At 46.8% G+C, this 17,726-nt stretch overlaps 1 protein-coding gene across 1 annotated transcript in view; it reads left to right on the top strand.

Moving 5' to 3' along the window:
* FRAS1 (Fraser extracellular matrix complex subunit 1) overlaps positions 1-17,726 on the top strand; it is a 587,299-nt gene that overhangs the window by 322,450 nt on the left and 247,123 nt on the right. Inside the window, exons 17-18 of the mRNA XM_075544919.1 lie at positions 1,912-2,052; positions 3,796-3,972. Coding sequence (XP_075401034.1) covers positions 1,912-2,052; positions 3,796-3,972 — 318 coding nt within the window. The remainder of the gene's footprint in view (positions 1-1,911; positions 2,053-3,795; positions 3,973-17,726) is intronic.

Raw genomic sequence — 17,726 nt, 5'->3', positions numbered from 1 at the left:
TAATCAGCCTCATCAAAAAGTCCTTAACACATGTTTCACTATACGTGTGTGCTTGAAGAAGCTTGTGGAACGTTTCCATTAGCTTTTCGTTCCATTTGTTCACAAACTCCTCGAAGCCCCTTACCCTTGGAACGGTGTCCCGCTCATTTGAGGATCTGTGTGCATGATGGGAAATAGTGCATTGAAACGACTAATTTCTTTCTCTGTAGAAGCTGCATGTGCTGGGTATAACGGTGGGAGAGAGGGGTGGGTGCTGGGAGGCCAGAGTTCCTGAGGGAAGGACCGGAGCATAGCTAGCAGTCATCACCAGAGATCATGCTGATGATCTTCGTATTGTCCCTGTGGACATGCATTGGCAACTACAACTCGTCACGCTAAAAGGTGAACCAAATTTGCTCGCTGGCAGAATTAACAGTTACAGCCACCAGCAGTTTAGCAAAGTGCGGCTTACATAGTATTTCTTTTCAGCGTGCACAGTCTTGAGGCTCAAGCTCACATCCGAGACCGTGAGGTTTCAGTGTCTATATGTTTAACCTGTGCCATTTCCTCACGGGGACCTCGGAGAACTAGCTTCCTGCTGCCCCAGATGCCTTGATTGTCCCCCTTCTCTGAAATTCCCACACAACCTCTTATTTCTACCGAGTGGCTGTTAGTGGCAAAATATCTAGCCTTGTCCCACCAATTCTCATCATCAATCTCCCCTTGGCTTCCAACCCTTACATTCCCCCAATGTTCTTCCTCTTTCCCCAGTACCCCTATCCCAGGCCCTCATCCTTGCTCCACACACTCCCTTTCCAGTCCCAGACCACTGTCCTCCAGTGGCCAATCCTCACTCCCGGAGCCCGCCCTGCCAAAGGCCTGGTCCAGCCCCCAAGGACTAACTCCCACTCATCTCCTAGGGTGAGAGGTGTCCCCTTGCCACCACCTGAGGCTAAAGCAGGACCTAGAGGCTCCTGGCACCGTCACATGTGGTGGTGAGGGTCTTGAATCAAATCTTCCTTGAAATCTTAGAACGGTAAAACCAGAATCTCGTCAACATCGCTTAGTGCAGCCTCGCCCACTGCACACGCCGTGCAGAGACCAAGACTCGGCTCACAGCAAAGACCATTGGATGCAGAGCCAGACGAAATTTCCAGTCCTCTCAACAGACAGGCCTAGGAACTGCCTACAGTTTCCTACTCAGACACTATGGGTTTTTCTAGTCTGTCCGAAGACTACGTCCCATGGCTGTAAATAATGAGCTCTATGATCTTGAGAAAATTTTAAAATCTCTTAAGACATCAGTTTCCTCATCTGCATACTGTGATTAATCACACCTTCCTCATAATGGACCGACCCAGCGACCCCTAGCACCACCACCTCATCATGTTTGTATGGGGAAGGACAGTGATACTATGCACAGAACAATGAAGAGGAGCTTCTACAGAAAGGGTCGGTTAGGCCAGGGGTGGGGCAAACAGTGAACGTGCTCAGCAGTGGGCTGGAAGGCTGGCAGTTCGCGTCTTCCCAAAGGTGCTTTGAGAGTTAGGCTTGGTGACCTACTTCTTACAAATCATCCAGGGAAAGCTTTGGAGCACAGTTCTGTTCTGCCATGGGCTGGATACAGTGGACTGTGTCCAGCAGCTGGACTGGAATAAAGACTATATAGACATTGGCTGGTGGGGGGCGGGGGGTCGGCGAGGTGGATATGAGCAAAACGGGCTTTGTGGCAGTTCTGGCAAAAAAAAAACCTGAAAAAACGTGTCTGACACCCCACTGCCCCCCGGCCCCTCGTTTTGGTGTTGCATCCAAAGGGGAGTCAGCATTTGATTGGATAGAGGGATTGCCAGCTAGCACATAGCTATCCCCTGCCAGGAGGTTGGGACTGTAGCCGCCTGGCCCATTGAGTGTCCCTGTCGCTCTCTTCCTCAGTTTGTCATGACTCGTGTGCCAGCTGCTCTGGGCCCATGGCCTCCGACTGTACAGCCTGCGCCCACCCCCACGTGCTGCGCCAAGGCCACTGTCTGCCCAGCTGTGGCGAGGACTTCTACCCTGATCACGGGGTCTGCAAAGGTACCGCGTCGCTGCCGCTCCGAACGGCTTCTCTGTCGCAGACGGTCACTTGGTTCCAGTCACTTTCCTTTTGGCACAACTTTCTTTCCAGTGTGTCATATGTGGCAGTGTCTTTGAATTTCATTTTTCCACGAACTTCTTGGAACTCCTTCCTATATCTGAAGCACTTGTTTTTTCTCATTACAATAGTTTTGAGAAGGAGCATCTTTTAAAAAATCGCATTTGAATATTTACTCCCTAAAGTGCCATGGGTTTTCTGACCATACTTGAAGGCAATTTTGTTTCAGCAAAACACACACACACACACACACACACACACTCCCTCCCTCCCTCCAAGCATGGCGAATGTGTGTTTGCTTTTTCACCTTCGTTTGGTTTTTCCCTGGAGAACTTCTTGCTGCTAATGGTCCTGCCGAGCGAACGGAGAACCCCCAGCGCTGCCTCTGGGCTGGGTGAGATGGAGGGCTGAGGGCTCAGGAGGCGGTGGGCGGGCAGAGATAGATAGATCTTTGGAGCCCTTGGAAACTAGATTATGGGAAGCAAACATTTTAATAAGTGAGATTATTTTGGGTTTTGTTTTTTAATTTATATGTCGGTCACCTTAGAAAAGAGTTTGTGGGTTGTTTGAGCAAAAGTATTTCAAAGAGAGCAGCTGCATTAGATGTTTAAAGGAAATTGTAGCAAACCGTGGGTGTGAGATAGCGGTTATGCATTAGGCTGCTAACTGCAAAGCGCCAGATGTTCTCAGGGGAAAGAAGAGGCTTTCTGTCCCGTACGGAGTCCCAGGCTCAGGAACCCACAGGGGAAATTCTACCTACCCTATCTTCCATGGTCACTATGAGTCAGCCTCAACTCGATGGTGGTGAGTTGGTTTGTTTGGGTCACGAGATGGTTTGGGTCCTGTATTTTATCTGACTTTCACAAGTCGCCACGAACACAAGGGATCGTGAGGGATTGTGAAATTCTTATCGCTGCTCATAGAGAGCCTGACTCACAAGAACACATTTCACCTAAATTCGAAGAGGAATTTGTTGCCTGGGCCTTTGGACGAGAGGTGATGGATGTCTTAGTAGATACCAACACAGCAGCCATTTGGGTAAAAGATGGAGCCGTGCCCTTTGTCTGAATGCTTCTTCCCCTCGCCAGAGAACACGAGTGTGCTCCTCTGGAGGACCGAGCCAGTCTTGTCCCGCTGGCTCTTGTGGGGTCTGTTGTTGTTGATTTTCTGTTTTTCATGATCCAGCCTGACAGCGTGTAAAGTCCCTGTGCTGTGGCTGGCGAGCAGCACCCTCAGTGCGTCTCCCACGGGTGTCATTACCACTGACGCCTTGTTCTGCATAGGAATGAGAAAAAAGGATTTCCTGGGAGGGTGAATCTGGCGAACTTTTCTAAGGGGTTTTCATTGAATTGCTGGTGCTGCGACTTAGGCCCCGGGCTGGTCACAGCAAGTCAGCAGCTCACACTCACCGGCCGTTCTGTGGGAGGACGGGGAGGCTCTCCGTTCCCACCGTGCGTGCTGTCTTGGAAACGCGAGAGAGGGTTGCTTTGAGGAGGAACTCACTTAGTTGCAGGGGGTTAGGGTGGATCTGGGCTCTTGGATGCAACACACGTGTGCTCCTTCAGAGAGATTGTCTTGTGTTTAACAGCCTTTGATTGTGCATTATTAGAGGGCTTGCATGTCTGGCTGTCCTTTGTAACAACTTTAACCCCTCACCCGGCATCTGCATTCTGTTCCATGTACAGCCTGCCACGCCTCATGCCTGACTTGCGTGGGGCCCGGGCCCTCTCACTGTTCCCGGTGTCAGAAGCCTGAAGAAGGATTGCAGGTTGAGCAGCTGTCTGCAGAGAATGCCCCGTATGGCCCATGTCTGCCCCACTGTAGAGACCAGTTTTACTTGGAGAACACAGGCATGTGTGAAGGTAAGAATGATTTGGGAAAACTTCGGGTAGCTCGCAGGAGGCAGACCTGCAACGGAGTGACCCTTGTGGATGTCCTGCGCCACTGTGTGAATAATGTTCTTGTGAGGGGCCACTGAGTGCACTCTAGCTCCTAGTGACCCCTGTGTGCCATAGAAAGAAACACGGCCTCACCCAGTGCCTAGAGGTTCTCTATGGAAGCTAGCATCTGAAATCTAACCCGTCTGAACATCTGACACCCAGTGTTTGGATCACTTAACCATCCTGTCAACTCAAAATCGCCAACCAAACATCTGCTTAACACTGGTGACACCGCAGGATAATGGCAACGGTCCCTTCCTTGCGTTCACTGATGAAAGTTGTCCTAAGATGCGCTCAGAGTTACTTTTGCTTTGTTTTCCTGGTATCTTTTCTTCCTACACTTAGCAAAGCAAGATTCCACAGTCTGCCTGGTCCCACAGAGGCTCTCAATAAATACGAGAAGTTTAGCATGCTGAATGGGCTTTTACAACTAGCGGTGGGCACGCACTCACTCGCTGCCACCGAACCAATTCTACAGCAGCCCTGCAGGGTGGGGTAAAGGACACCTGGTGGGTTTCCAAGACTGGAGCCTTTAAAAAAAAATCATTTTACTGGGGGCTCTTAAAACTCTTAAAACAATCCCTACATCAAGTGTATCAAGTACATTTGTACCTATGTTGCCATCATCATTTTCAAAACATTTTCTTTCTACTTGGTCCCTTGGTTATCAGCAATTCTTTTGTCCCTCCCTCCCCCACCATTCCCCCCTCATGAATCCTTGATAAATTATAAATTATTATTATTTTCATATCTTACACCGACCGCTGTCTCCCTTCACCCACACGACTGTAACTTTTTATGGGGCTAGAAAGCCTCATCTTTCATGTAGTGGCTGGCGGCGTTGAGCTGCTGCTGACTTTGTGCTCAGTATCCCAAAGCATAACCTACTGCCAGGGGCTCCTTGGGCAATAGAAAGTGTGATGGTTAACAGGGACTGCTCGGTGGTGTCCCCTTCTAGTGGAGCCCAGCGCGCATGCCACACCTGCCCAATATGAAATACTTCTCTGCCCCTCCACCCTCAGAACCCGTGTTGCGTTTGAGCCTGCTGTTGCAGCCACTGTACCACTCTGTCACACTAAGCAGCTTCCTCTTCTCCCGGAGCTTCTGCTTTACCAAGCACGAATGATGTCCTTCTCCAGGAACCGAGCCCTCCTGTCCACTTGTCTGAAGGACGTGAGATGAAGTCCCGCCATCTTCACTCCAAAGGAACATTCTTGACCATGTTTCTTCCAAGACAAATCAGCTCATATTTCTGGTAGTCCATGGTAGATCCAATATTGCTCACCCCACTGTAATTCGGATGCCTCAGATCGTAGGTCTTCCTTATTCCTAATCCATCTCTTGCATGCGCACGAGGCAGCGGAGGACATTGTGACTTGAGGCAGGCTCGCCTTGGTCAGCCGCAGCATGCATCCTTGTCTTTGGCACTCTGAGGAAGTCTGTCAGCAGCTCTGCCCGCTGTACTGCAGTGTTAGATTGTTTCGCTGCTGCTCTGGGGGTGGTTAGTTTGGAATGGAAGGAAAACAAAACCCCGAGCAACCTCCGTATCTTCTATGTATCATGATGTTGTGAGGATTTCCGATTTCTGTATGTTCCGTTGCAGTGCATCTGGAAAGCTGAATCTCTGATCTTCATCAGTAAGTGCTTCATGTCCAGCAAGCAACATTATGAATAATAGATGGTATTAAAACACTAGTCCCTCTTGCCCTAGCTTCCCCAAAGTTTCGCACTCTCTGAAGTTCTAGACAGGATTTCCTCCCCAGAGACTAGTGCGGACAGCTAAGAAAGATCAAGAGCCTCTTGTAGAATTCCATTTATTACTTCTTTGACTTTGTTGCTCAGAATAGGAAGGCTTCTGATCTGGACTTTTGTCAAAACTTAGAAGTGATTCCTGCTGTTGGCTTGGCACATTATGTACAGAGAATTGATGGCCTCCTGAATGTTTTGACTCAGTTGCCAGAGCCTTCTCTGTGTAGTGCAGGGGAACAAGGGGACAGCTAGTTCCGGGAAGGTAGGGGTGAGCTCTCTTCTCTTCTGCCTTGCTAGTGTGTACATTGACTCTCAGGAATCAGTCCATAGGTATGTACATGCATGAGCATACATATGCATATAACACACATATATGTATTTTTAATCGCTCATTGATTTTACATCTTAAAGTGTAAGTAAACATAGCTTCATTAAAGGAACTCTTGGATGTAGAAAATGGTTGAATACTAAGTGTGCCCAGCATCCTTCACTTAAACCCAATTGCCCTTTGAAATTTTGCTGCATATTTGAGTCTTCTTTTCAGTACATAACTTCAGGTCTTTATTTTTCAGTGTAATCGCAGTCACATTGCAGTTTAATTTTGTATCCTACACACTTCAGTTTTATACTGGAAATACATCACTTGGAAAAAATGAATTCCAGGAGCAGGCTAGAATTTCCAGATACAAAGAGTAACACGGCACAGTGGCAAGGATGCGGAATTGGGATCCAGAGACCCCAGGCCAGACACCGGGTTGAGTTTTTCCACCCACTGCAGTGAATGGGCATAACTGCATTTCATACAGGCTGAAGGAGCTTACCAAGCCGATACCAAGTTCATTGCTCTCAGGTCGGTTTTGACTTACAGGGCGTGGCATGTTTGAAAGCCCCATTCACCAGGGGCATACATCTCAGTCCGTGAACTCGGATATTCTCTTCCTGCTTCGAAGGTATCAGACCTCGTACCTAGAAATGGGAGGAAAGTTCACTACTCCAGTCAACCTGGCCAGAGCCCAGCCCAAAGCCACATGAGCCGGACTCTCTGTGGTCCCTTCACCTTCCGTGGCTTTGTTTGTGTGTTGTTATTGTTAACCACTCCTGGGGTGTGGGATTCTTCCCTGATGTTGGGGTTCTGACGCCTTCCCAAGCCACAGGTTACCCAGCCCTCCGCTCTGAGCTCTGCCTGGGCTCTTGGCCCTGCCTCTCAGGGAGCTCTGCTCCTGGCTTGCGGGGCCCTCAGCCTCTGGGTGGAGAGTGGGGAGACACTGCTGTCCCCTGCATCTTTCCTCCTCAAATCTCTTCAGTGGATTTAGGTTTGCCAGACAAGCTTTCTCCTCAGGCCACTTCTGCTGTCTTCCACTCCCCAAGGCTCTTAACACACATAATTACTGGAGACACCCCCACCCCCAGCTCAAAATAAACGAGGCTTAAGGAGAAAACAGTGGCACAAACATTTTCTGTCTTTAGCCATTGGTATGACAGAGTGATATTCAATTTTGAGGGGATCTCTAAAGCTAGTCTGCATAGTGGCATATAACCTTGTACATATTTCCAGACTGGAGACACAGTGTGGGAATTGCGCCCGATCTGATCCTGCCGCACCGCGGCAAAGCACTGGGGGAGTGCAACGGAACAGCAAGGGAACGGAGCAGCGAGGTCCCCAGGCAATGCTGAAAGTGGACTTTGGGGCCAGGGCGTGGTGCCCCAACAGACTGGACTGGAAAACACTCCTGAGGCCAACAAATGATCCTTGAACTAAAAAAGAAAGAAAGAAAGAAAGAAAGAGAGAGAGAGAGAGAGAGAGAGAGAGAGAGAGAGAGAGAGAGAGAGAGAGAGAAAGAAAGAAAGAAAGAAAGAAAGAAGGAAAGAAAGAAAGAAAGAAAAGTTCATGGGAAAATGGAATGGAAAGAGCATTTTTTTTCCCGTTAGGTTTAATCTGAATCGCAGTGGTCCTATAGGACAGAGTAGAACTGCCCATAGGGTTTCAGAGGCTGTAATTCTTTCCAGAACCTTGTGGCCATCTGCTTCTGCCAGGAAGCACCTGGTGGGCTCCAAACACCTGTCAGTTGGCAGCCAGTGCTGCCCGCTGCCCCACAGGACTCCTTTGTCTGCACCCCTCCCCCCCCCAGGGCTCCTTTGTCAGTCACCAGGAGCAAATAGCCGCCCAGTCTGTTCAACCTCCACTGAAACCATCCTTGTCAATAAACTCATATTCTTTGTCATCTGGATCATGTTAGCCACTAACCATGAAAACGCTGCCAGGATTGATGAGAAGGAAGTGACAAATTAGTGATGAGGAGGTGACAAATCAGCGCTGGCAAGTAGGCAGATTTGCCAATGGAGAATTCATTGATAACATCTAAAATGTTATCGTTACAAACTTTCATGTTCTCTTTATAATGGCATAAATTGATATATTTATTTAATCACATGCTTAAAGAATCAGATACATGTTCAAGGACAGGTGAGGATTAGTCCACCAGGTCAAATGACTGCCTGAAACCTGTTTGCTCTCTCTCTCATTTCTTTCTTCTTCTTCTATTTTTTAATTAAAAGATAATTTTATTGGGAGTTCTTACAGCTCTAATAACAATCCATACATCAATTCTATCAAGCATATTCATACATACGTTGCCATCATTATTTTCTAGACATTTACTTTCTATTGAGCCCGTGGTATCAGCTCCTCTCCCTCCTCCCCGCCTCGTGACCCCTTGATAAATTGATATTATTTTCATATCATATACCGACCGCTGTCTCCTTTCCCCCACAATTTCTGTTGTTCGACCCCTCTTTCATGTTCTCTCTCTGGAACCTACCACGAGCCAGGCACTGGGAGAAGTGCCTTCCTTGTTTACCTTGCCTAGCTCCAACCAGGCCTTCTTTATCTCCCAAGAGCTGCAGCTGGCAAGGCAAGTGCAAGTGAGTCCTTTCCACACGGTGGGAGGAGGGGCGAGGCAGCCCAGTGGAGCAGGAGGCAGGCTTGGAATGTTGTGAACTAAAGGAGGAATCCTGTGACTGAGGGGAGTTTTTTGGGAATGCCTTTCTGAGGGTCCCCTTTACAAAGGATTAGAACCTAATCCTTCTGGAATGATTTAATTGTGTGCCCATATGAAAGGATTCAGTGGACCTCAGCAGTCCCGTGAAGCCCCCTGATTTTCTGCTAGTTAACATAATATTATTAGCTACTATGCATATTGCTGCCTATTCATATTTATTAGCATATCCCTCTGCAGTCTCTGCTCAGTAGGTTGTTGTACTCAATTTATAAGTGATGAGGATGTGGCAGAAAGAGGTTAATTGAGTTGCCCAAGATTCCTTTGGGACACTGAGTGCAACCGCCCATTGTTTCCAGCCTTACCTGCTCAGTGAGCGGCTTGATGTATGTGCTTCCTGTCACTCATCCCCTGTCTCTGGAAACCGTGGTGCCAGCCCCGCAGTCTGTTCCATTTTCAGTTCTGCAGAAGTGTCGTCTGTGAAGTTAGGTCTGAGAATCCTGTGAGATTGCATTGGGCTCTCCTTCCCACACATTCCCAGAAATACCCTTGCCTCCCCACAGAACCCATAAACAGATTGGGAGAGAATATGAGTGTGTGTGTGTGTGTGTGTGTTTGTCGCAGCACACCATGAAGAATCTCTTTTACAGCACCACTGATCTCAGATACTTTTCTATAAAGAAGAGAAAAAGCAACTGTTCTTTGGAAGCCACCCTGCCCTCTTCTCTGTGGCTGCAACACGGAGGGATAAGGATGATATAGCCGCTAATGAAAGCGGGGGCAGATGCAATGATGCCAGCAGGCTGGTGTCATTCAGGGTGTCGTTCACGGTCTCACCCGCCCATACCCCACACAGACCTCCTTCCGTCCACAGCAGAGCATGCAGAATGCTTAGTCATGATTATCACTCATTTTGATCAGAGAATATGAGACATGATCATCAATGGTTTAAATGTACTAACTCATTACTTTATGTAATATGCATAGCATATTTTATTAGATAGTGCTCTTATGTGGATACTAACAATGACATTGCTTCATAACACCTTTCTACACAGAAGCACGTTATTAATTACAGCATTATTAGTAAAGGAGCAGAGCCTTCTTTTGTTTTTCTTCTTTTTCTTCAATTAGTACTTCATTCTGAAAATAGTTACAGGTTCACAAAGAACGAATGACCACAGGATTGTAGCTAAAAGATGAGGACTTTTGACAAAATCAGCAGCTGTTAAAACACCGACAGCAACAAAATCTAAGTGGATGCTTGTAGCATGTGCAGACAAAGCCACATAACTCAGTATCATGCTAATTGGTCACAATGACACCTCTGACCTGATCGAAGGAGGCCTGGTGGTGCTGTCAGCTAAGCATCGGACTGCTCACTGCAAGGTCGATGGTTCAGAACCACCAGCCCCTTTGGGAGAACAGTGAGACCATCTGATTTTATAAACTCTGTATCGATCACCGTGAGTTGGAGTAGATGTGATCACATTGGGTTTGGGAACTGGATCCTATTAGAACTTTCAAGAAGTAAATTAACATAGACTATTAACCTTGTATTGACACCTATAAGCTGGACTTACGGAAATTTTTTTGTTGTGATAACTAACTACAGGGATATTTTTGTAACAAATAATATGTTTCTGCTGGAACACCACGCAAACATTTTAGAGATGGTCATTCTGGTTTCAACCCCCACCCCCCACCCCACCCCCCCGGGCAGTGTCGCCTGGTGTAGCTGCTGCCCCTCATCTTCTTGAGACAACACGGGGTTATGGAGGGATAGGAAGAGACAGTTTACTTAGAGGGCAAAGTGGGGTTAGAAGTGACCCTACAAGTCTCTGTTCTGAGCTGTATGACACATTTGTACGTGATCCAGTGGAAAACAAAGCAACGGTAGTCAAGATACCTGAATAAAACCCACGTCTACAATGGATGAGAAACCATATAGCTGCACATGATGTGGTCCAGGGATATTGCTTACTGGTAGCCAGCAGGACAGAGGATCAGACGAAACCGACCCACTGCAGCCAGTTCGTCTGCATCACGGCACTCTCATGTGTTACTGAGTAGAAGTGCCCATCGAGGTTTCTTGGCGCTGTACTCTTTATGACAGAGATCATCACACCTGTCGTCCTTGGTACTGCTGGGTGCGTTAGAACTGCCAACCGGCCAAGGTTAATTGAAAACAAACAAACTCATTGCCATCAAGTTGATTCCTATTCATGTAACTCTACGTAGGAGTTTTGAGACTATACGTCTTTACAGAAGCCTACAAGCTCACCTTTTACCTAAGGAGCGACTGGTGGTTTGAACCCCTGACCTAGTAGTTAACAGCCTGCTGAGCTACCTACTGTTTATGGGAGTAGAAAGCCCTGTCTTTCTCCCTTGGAGTGGCTGGTAGTTTTTGAGCTTATAGTTAGCAGCCAGCCCCCAAACTCCTTGCCACCAGGACTCCTTGGGTCCCTTGGAGGGTCACCTAGGTTGCTGTGAGTCAGAATTGACTGGGTGGCAGTGAGCAAATGTGTGTACCTGCTAACAGAATGCCTGTCTTTGTTTATTCCGCCACCAAACGCTTATTTATTTATTTATAAATCATTTTATTGGGGGCTCATACAACTCTTACCACAATCCATACATACATCAATTGTGTAAAGCACATTTGTACATTCACTACCCTCAACACTCTCAAAACATTTGCTCTCCACTTAAGCCCTTGGCATCAGCTCCTCATTTTTCTCCCTCCCTCCCCACTCTCCTTCCCTCATGCACCCTTGATAATTTATAAATTATTAGTTTGTCATATCTTACACTGTCTGACATCTCCCTTCACCCACTTTTCGGTTGTCTGTCCCCCAGGGAGGAGGTCACACGTAAATCCTTGTAATCGGTTCCCCCTAGGCGGATGTAGTAATGAATGAGTAGGCTGACAGTTTCTGCTCTCATGGAAATGAGTCGGGCGAGAGAAACAGATGAATGGATGAATGCATTGAGCAGCAACATCTCTCGTATACTCTTAGATAGTGACTCTCTTGGTGAGCTAAGAAATACTACCAATGGGTGGCTCTGACAGACAAACCCATGTTTTCATGGTTTCTGAGGCTAGAACCTGGAATTCAGGGCACTGGCCCCAGGGTGTGGCATTCTCTCGGGTTGGCTCTGGGGAAAGGCCCTGCATCTTTAGCCTTGGTTTCATGGTTTCTTGGAGAGCTCTGTGAGCTTGCCATCAATCTCCTTCCCTCTGTACGTGCTAACTTGCTCCATCGAGCTTTTTTGTATTTCATAAGAGAATGACTCAAGATACACGCGATCCTAATCTTGTCTCATTTACATAATAAAAAACAATTACCAAGCAGGATTATGAGTACAGGCATTGAAGCTAGAATTCACAGCACATGTTTTGGGGGATACACCTCAATCCATAAAGTCCTACCCATTCGTCCTCCAAAAGTCGTATCTTTGTCACCTGAGAAACACATTTACTCATCAATGTCACCCCAAATGCCTTAAATAAACTCCAGGTTTAAAAACTCTCATCTTCTGGATCATCATCTAAATCCAGTAGAGGTGAGACTCTAGGTATTGTCCATCCTGGGGTAAGATTTCTTTTCATCGATGCCTAGATGCCTAGGTACCTGTTTGCAAAGTACAATGGTGGCCGGCACAAGGTGGACTTTTCCATTACAATGGGAGAAGCTGGAGGGAAGGAAAGGACAGCAAACACCAAGCAAGTCCAAAGCCGAGTGGAACAATGTTCTTTCCCTCTAGAATAGCCCTCTTTCCCCTGAGAGTCGGGGCCCCGGTGGCACAGTGGTCATGAGTTGGGCTCTGAACGGCAAGGTCAGCCACTGAACCCACCAGCTGCTCGGGGGAACGACAAGGCTTTCTACTCCCCTGGACAGTGGCTCCTGGAAACTCAGAGGCAGCTCTGCCCTGTTCTGTGGGGTGGCTGTGTGGCCAAGTCCCCTCGATGCCTGTGAAGTTTGGTTTGGTTTTGATCTCTGAGACTGTCTGAGCAATGACACCCCCCCCACACACTGCAGACTCTGCTTATTGGCACCACCTTCTGAAGTTTGAGTGGAGTGGAGGTCCCTCGGCCCTGGGCTTCAGCTCCGCTTGGACAATACCTCTGCTCTAGTGTTCCCGAGTGGCCATCCACCCTCTTGGCCCAGACTGGCTTCATTCTCTGCCCTGCGCGCATGTCAGCCCTGCCTCCTCAGCTTTGGGCACTTGTCCCATCCCCCTGCCACACCTTTACAGCACCCTCACACTCTGGAATTGAATCCCAGCTTCTTGAAGCTCAGCAGGTGGTGGCCCCCCTCTCTGAGGCCTAGAGGACCATGGGTCTGCCCTTTGAAAAGGCTTCCTGTGTCCCCTCCTACAGGTCTGCGGATTCTGGTGGCCTTAGGGATGGCCCCTTCTTTTCTTGGAGGACAGCAGCTGTAGCAGCTCCTTGGGCCTATTTGCTGCCTCCAAGAACTCCGAGAGGCAGACAGTACTCTCTCCTTTGTTTTTTGGGGTTTTTTTTCCTGGCTCTTTCCATCTAAGCTGATGGGTTTTCTGCTTTGTGTTGGGTAGACCCACCACCCAGAGGCTTAAGCTTTCTAACAATTATTATGTAACCACATTCTTGATGAACGTTCAAGGACATATGGCCTTAGGTTGCATAAGATCATTAAACTTTTCCCCCAACCGTTTTATTGGCATATAATTCATGTATCATACAATTCAAAGGCTCAGTCACATCAAGAAGGGTTGCACAGTCATCATCACGGTTTTAGAATATTTCCTTCAATCTTGTGCGCGTTATTTGCCTCCCATTTGAATTCTGCTTCATTGTTCACTGTTGGTTTTTAAATCCATCTGTTTCCCCCTCAACATTTTACAAACAGTGACAGGGAGAAAGAGAAAGTACGCTGCTGCCTGACGACCTTCCTTAGAAAACTTGCCATCTTCCTTCCAAGCCACCTTAGCCTGATATCCAAGTTCCCTGCTTATGCATCTCGCCTTTCACCAGATGCATGAGTATGAATCAGAGAAGTTCCTTACTGCTTTTAAAGCCCCCACCTTCCGTCCGTATTCAGCACTTTCTTTAAAGCCTCATCAGAACGACACGGCCACATTTCTAGTCCCATTCGGTTGTCAGCACCATGTCTCTCTAACACGATAGAGACTTTCTCTGCCATTCTCCTCACTTCCTTCTGAGCCCTTACCAGATTGCTTTGAAAGTCATCATTCTGCCAACAGCCTCCTTAAGGCAATCTACACTTGTATTAGCAGCACCTTCAAACTTTTCCAGCATCTGTCTACCCATTCCCAAGTTCCAAAACTGCTTCCACGTCTCTGAGGGCAGCACCTTACTCTGCTGGCACCAAAATCGATCTTGGGTATCTAGTGCTATTATCACAGCACTGCCACAGGTGGGTGATGCTAATGAACAAGCCTTTATTTTCTCTCCCTTGAGAAGGCAGGAAGTCTGCCTTCAGGGCACTGCCTCTCGCAGAAGGCTCTGCCCGCTCTGGGGGAAGATCCGCATCTCATCCGCTTCTGTATCCTGCCTGGCTCCTTGTGGCTTTGCATCCGTCTCCTCCATCTCTGATGGCTAGCTTTCGTGTTTACTCTCTTACATCTCAAAAAGATTGACTCAAGATCGCCCTACACCAATCCTGTCTCATTAGCATAACTCGCTCCCAAATGTGACTATAAGCCATATAGAGTAGGATTTACATCGTGTGTTTTCAGGGGACACAACTCAATCTCTGACGATGACATATCCACATTCCAGGAGGAGATTGAAGGGCCTCGGACAGAGGTCTTCTCCAAAGCGGAAGATCTCCGACATGACATTGACAGCTCCTGGGGTGCTGGTCCTGTTCCAGTGTGGTGGGTTATGCAGCAATCAAGGGAAGCACTGACTTACTGTGCTAATTTGTCAATCTGTACTGACAGTCCATCTCCCACTCCCTTTTTAACTACATCAAAGTTTCTGCTTTGATGTAAGTAAGCCCCTGCTTACCTTGCTTTTGGTTAACCTATCCTGTCCTATTCTTTTGGTTGATTCTTAGAAATGAACTTGGGTATTTCAGAAGGTATTATTGTTACTGCCCTCAAATCAACCTCAACTCCTAGTAATCCAATAAGACCAGGTGAGACTGCCCTTGTGGGTTTTATAGTAGAAACCCTCATCTTTCTACCTTGTAGTTAGCAGTCTAACAGGTAACCAGCGTGTGTGGGCCCTAACAAAGTATGGATAGCCTTGAGAAGAACTGGAATTCCAGAACATTCTGTGCTCACCATTCTTACGAACATGTAACCTGGACTGAATCAGGAGGTAGCTGTGCAAACAGAACAAGGGGATACTGCAAGATGGATTGACACATGGCTGCAACAGTGGGTTCAAACGTAATGTTTGTGAGGATGATACAGGACCGGGCAGGGTTTTGATTTGTTGCACATAGGATTGCTCTGAGTCAGAATCAACTCGGTAGCACCAAGACAAAGGAAAAGAAGAAGAAGAAGTACAGCCAGAATGTTCCTTAGAAGCAAGGAGGGTGAGACATTTATTTGGACATGTCATCAGAAAAGATGTGCCCTTAGAAAAGGCCATCATGCTTGGTGAAACAGAGGTCAGCTGAAATGGAGAAAGACCCTCAGTGAGATGGATTGATGCAGTCGCTGCAGCCATGGGCTCCACCATGCCCGTGTGTGGTTGGCACAGGATTAGCTAGTGTTTCATTCTGTTGTGCAGAAGGTCACTATGAATCGGAACCTCCTTGATGCCACCTAACCACAAAGGATCTTAGTCATTTCATTCAGAGTTGCTTTCACCCGCTTAACTAATTGTCCACCAGCAGTGAAAGATTTAAGTTTCTTAAACAAAAACCGAATTATGAAACCAAGAAATACTCTTTTCCTGGCTCACTCACATCAAACAAAACATGTTACATCAAACTAGGGATACCCCAACCAAACAGCCTCAGAAAACTCCCCCGGGTTGCTTTCTCAACAGTCTCCCTCTTGAGTTCCTGTGGGGTTAGATTGGGTCTTAAAGTAGAGCTGGGTAGGGACTACTTGGGTACCCAGTTCCAAGGGTGCCATTCTTACAAAAGTGCATGTGATTGGTGCCCGCCAGTCATGTGTTGTTGGTAGGTGACATCGAGTCGCCTCCGACCGACAGTCACCCTGTGTACAACAGAACGAACACCGCATGATCCTGTGCCATCCTCACAATTGCTCCTATGCCCGAGCCCATTGATGCAGCCACCGTGTTCTATCTTGTCGGGCGCCTTCCTCTTTTTCACTCTCCCTCCATGTTACCAAACACGATGTTCTTCTTCAGGGACTGGTCCCTCCTGACAGTGTGTCTAAAGTATGGAAGACCATCTTGCCATCCTTGCTCCTAAGGAGCACCCTGGCTGCACTTCTCCCGAGACCAGCCAGTTTGTGCCTTAGCCACAGACTCTGTGGCTGTTGGGGGCAGCTCCGGGCTGAGAGGCCAGGGTGTAAGGTGTGAGGTTCTTTTCTTAGAACTCGCTTCTACTGCTGTGCCGAAGATCAGGTCCAACAACTCAACCGGGACTCAGATTCTCCTTCCAATCCCAAGGGTTTTCTCCCCTGATTTCCCATTTAAAGTCTTAAACTACCTTGAAGACCAAAATTTTGGTTGAAGTCTCTGTAGAACAGAATTCTACCTTACAAATCTGGCTAGACCAGAGGATGTACATAGGTACAGATAGCAACTGGAAACACAAGGAATCCAGGACAGATGACTCCTGCAGGACCAATTGTGAGAGTGGCGATGTCTGGAGGGTGGAGAGAATGTGGGGTAGAAAGGGGGAACTGATTACAAGAATCTACATATAACCTCTTCCCTGGGGGATGGACAGCAGAGAAGAAGGCGGGGGAGATGTCGGACAATGTAATATATGACAAAATAATAATAATTTATGAATGATGAAGGGTTCATGAGATAGAGGGGAGAGTGGGGAGGGAGGGGGAAATGAGCAACAGATATTAAGGGCTCAAGTAGAAGGCAAATATTTTGAGAATGGTGATGGCAACAATGTTTGAGAATGGTGATGGCATATACATATGTTCTTGACACGATGGATGGATGTATGGATTGTGATAAGAATTGTACGAACCCCCAATAAAATGATTAATAAAAATCTCCTTGAAATGTGTTCAAATGCACATTAGTATAGGAGGTGTCGGGTGGGAGCTGACTTTCTACAATGTGCAACATACTAGGTGAGGTTGACACTTGAGTAAACAAGGTGTCAGAAGATTTGGCCTCTAATTAAAGAAAGATAGCATATCACTTAAGGCACTTCTTTTGAACTAAAGAGGTTTCTTAAAAATTTCAATTTTTCCCCTCATTATGTATATTGCAGAATCTTTAGAAAATACAGTTAAAGGGGAAAAGCATTGATAAGTTTGCTACATGTAACAAATATAAATATAGGATTGCACAAATAGAAATATTTAGCACATAAAACAATGAATATTTTAAAAAATAAATATGTCCCAAATTTTGCATAAGGTCTATTAAAATATTCAGTTTATCTGAAATTCAAATCTAACTGAATTTCATATCAGAGAATCCTACCTATAACCCTTCCTTCTTGAGATAACCACATTGAATCTCTTAGCCTAGTTCTTTATAGTCAGATATTCATATATATGTATACTCAAATGTGTATACATAATACACATAAATGTTATTTTACACTGTTTATAGCGCTATAGTTTAGAAATTCTTTGAAACAAAGTATTCCATTTGAAATATTGCGATTTGACATATATTTAACCAACATTTTATAGATGAAGAACGTGAGCCTTAGAAGAAACCACCTATACAGTAATTTAGGCCAGAGGACTCCTGAGCTCTAGTCCAGGATGTAGTTGCTCCAGAATTTTTTCTTCCTTTCC

The sequence above is a fragment of the Tenrec ecaudatus genome, chromosome 3 (assembly GCF_050624435.1).
Source record: "Tenrec ecaudatus isolate mTenEca1 chromosome 3, mTenEca1.hap1, whole genome shotgun sequence".
In the NCBI taxonomy this organism is placed as follows: Eukaryota; Metazoa; Chordata; class Mammalia; order Afrosoricida; family Tenrecidae; genus Tenrec; species Tenrec ecaudatus.
Note: the sequence above shows the minus strand (reverse complement) of the source record. Positions and strands in the feature narration are given on the sequence as shown.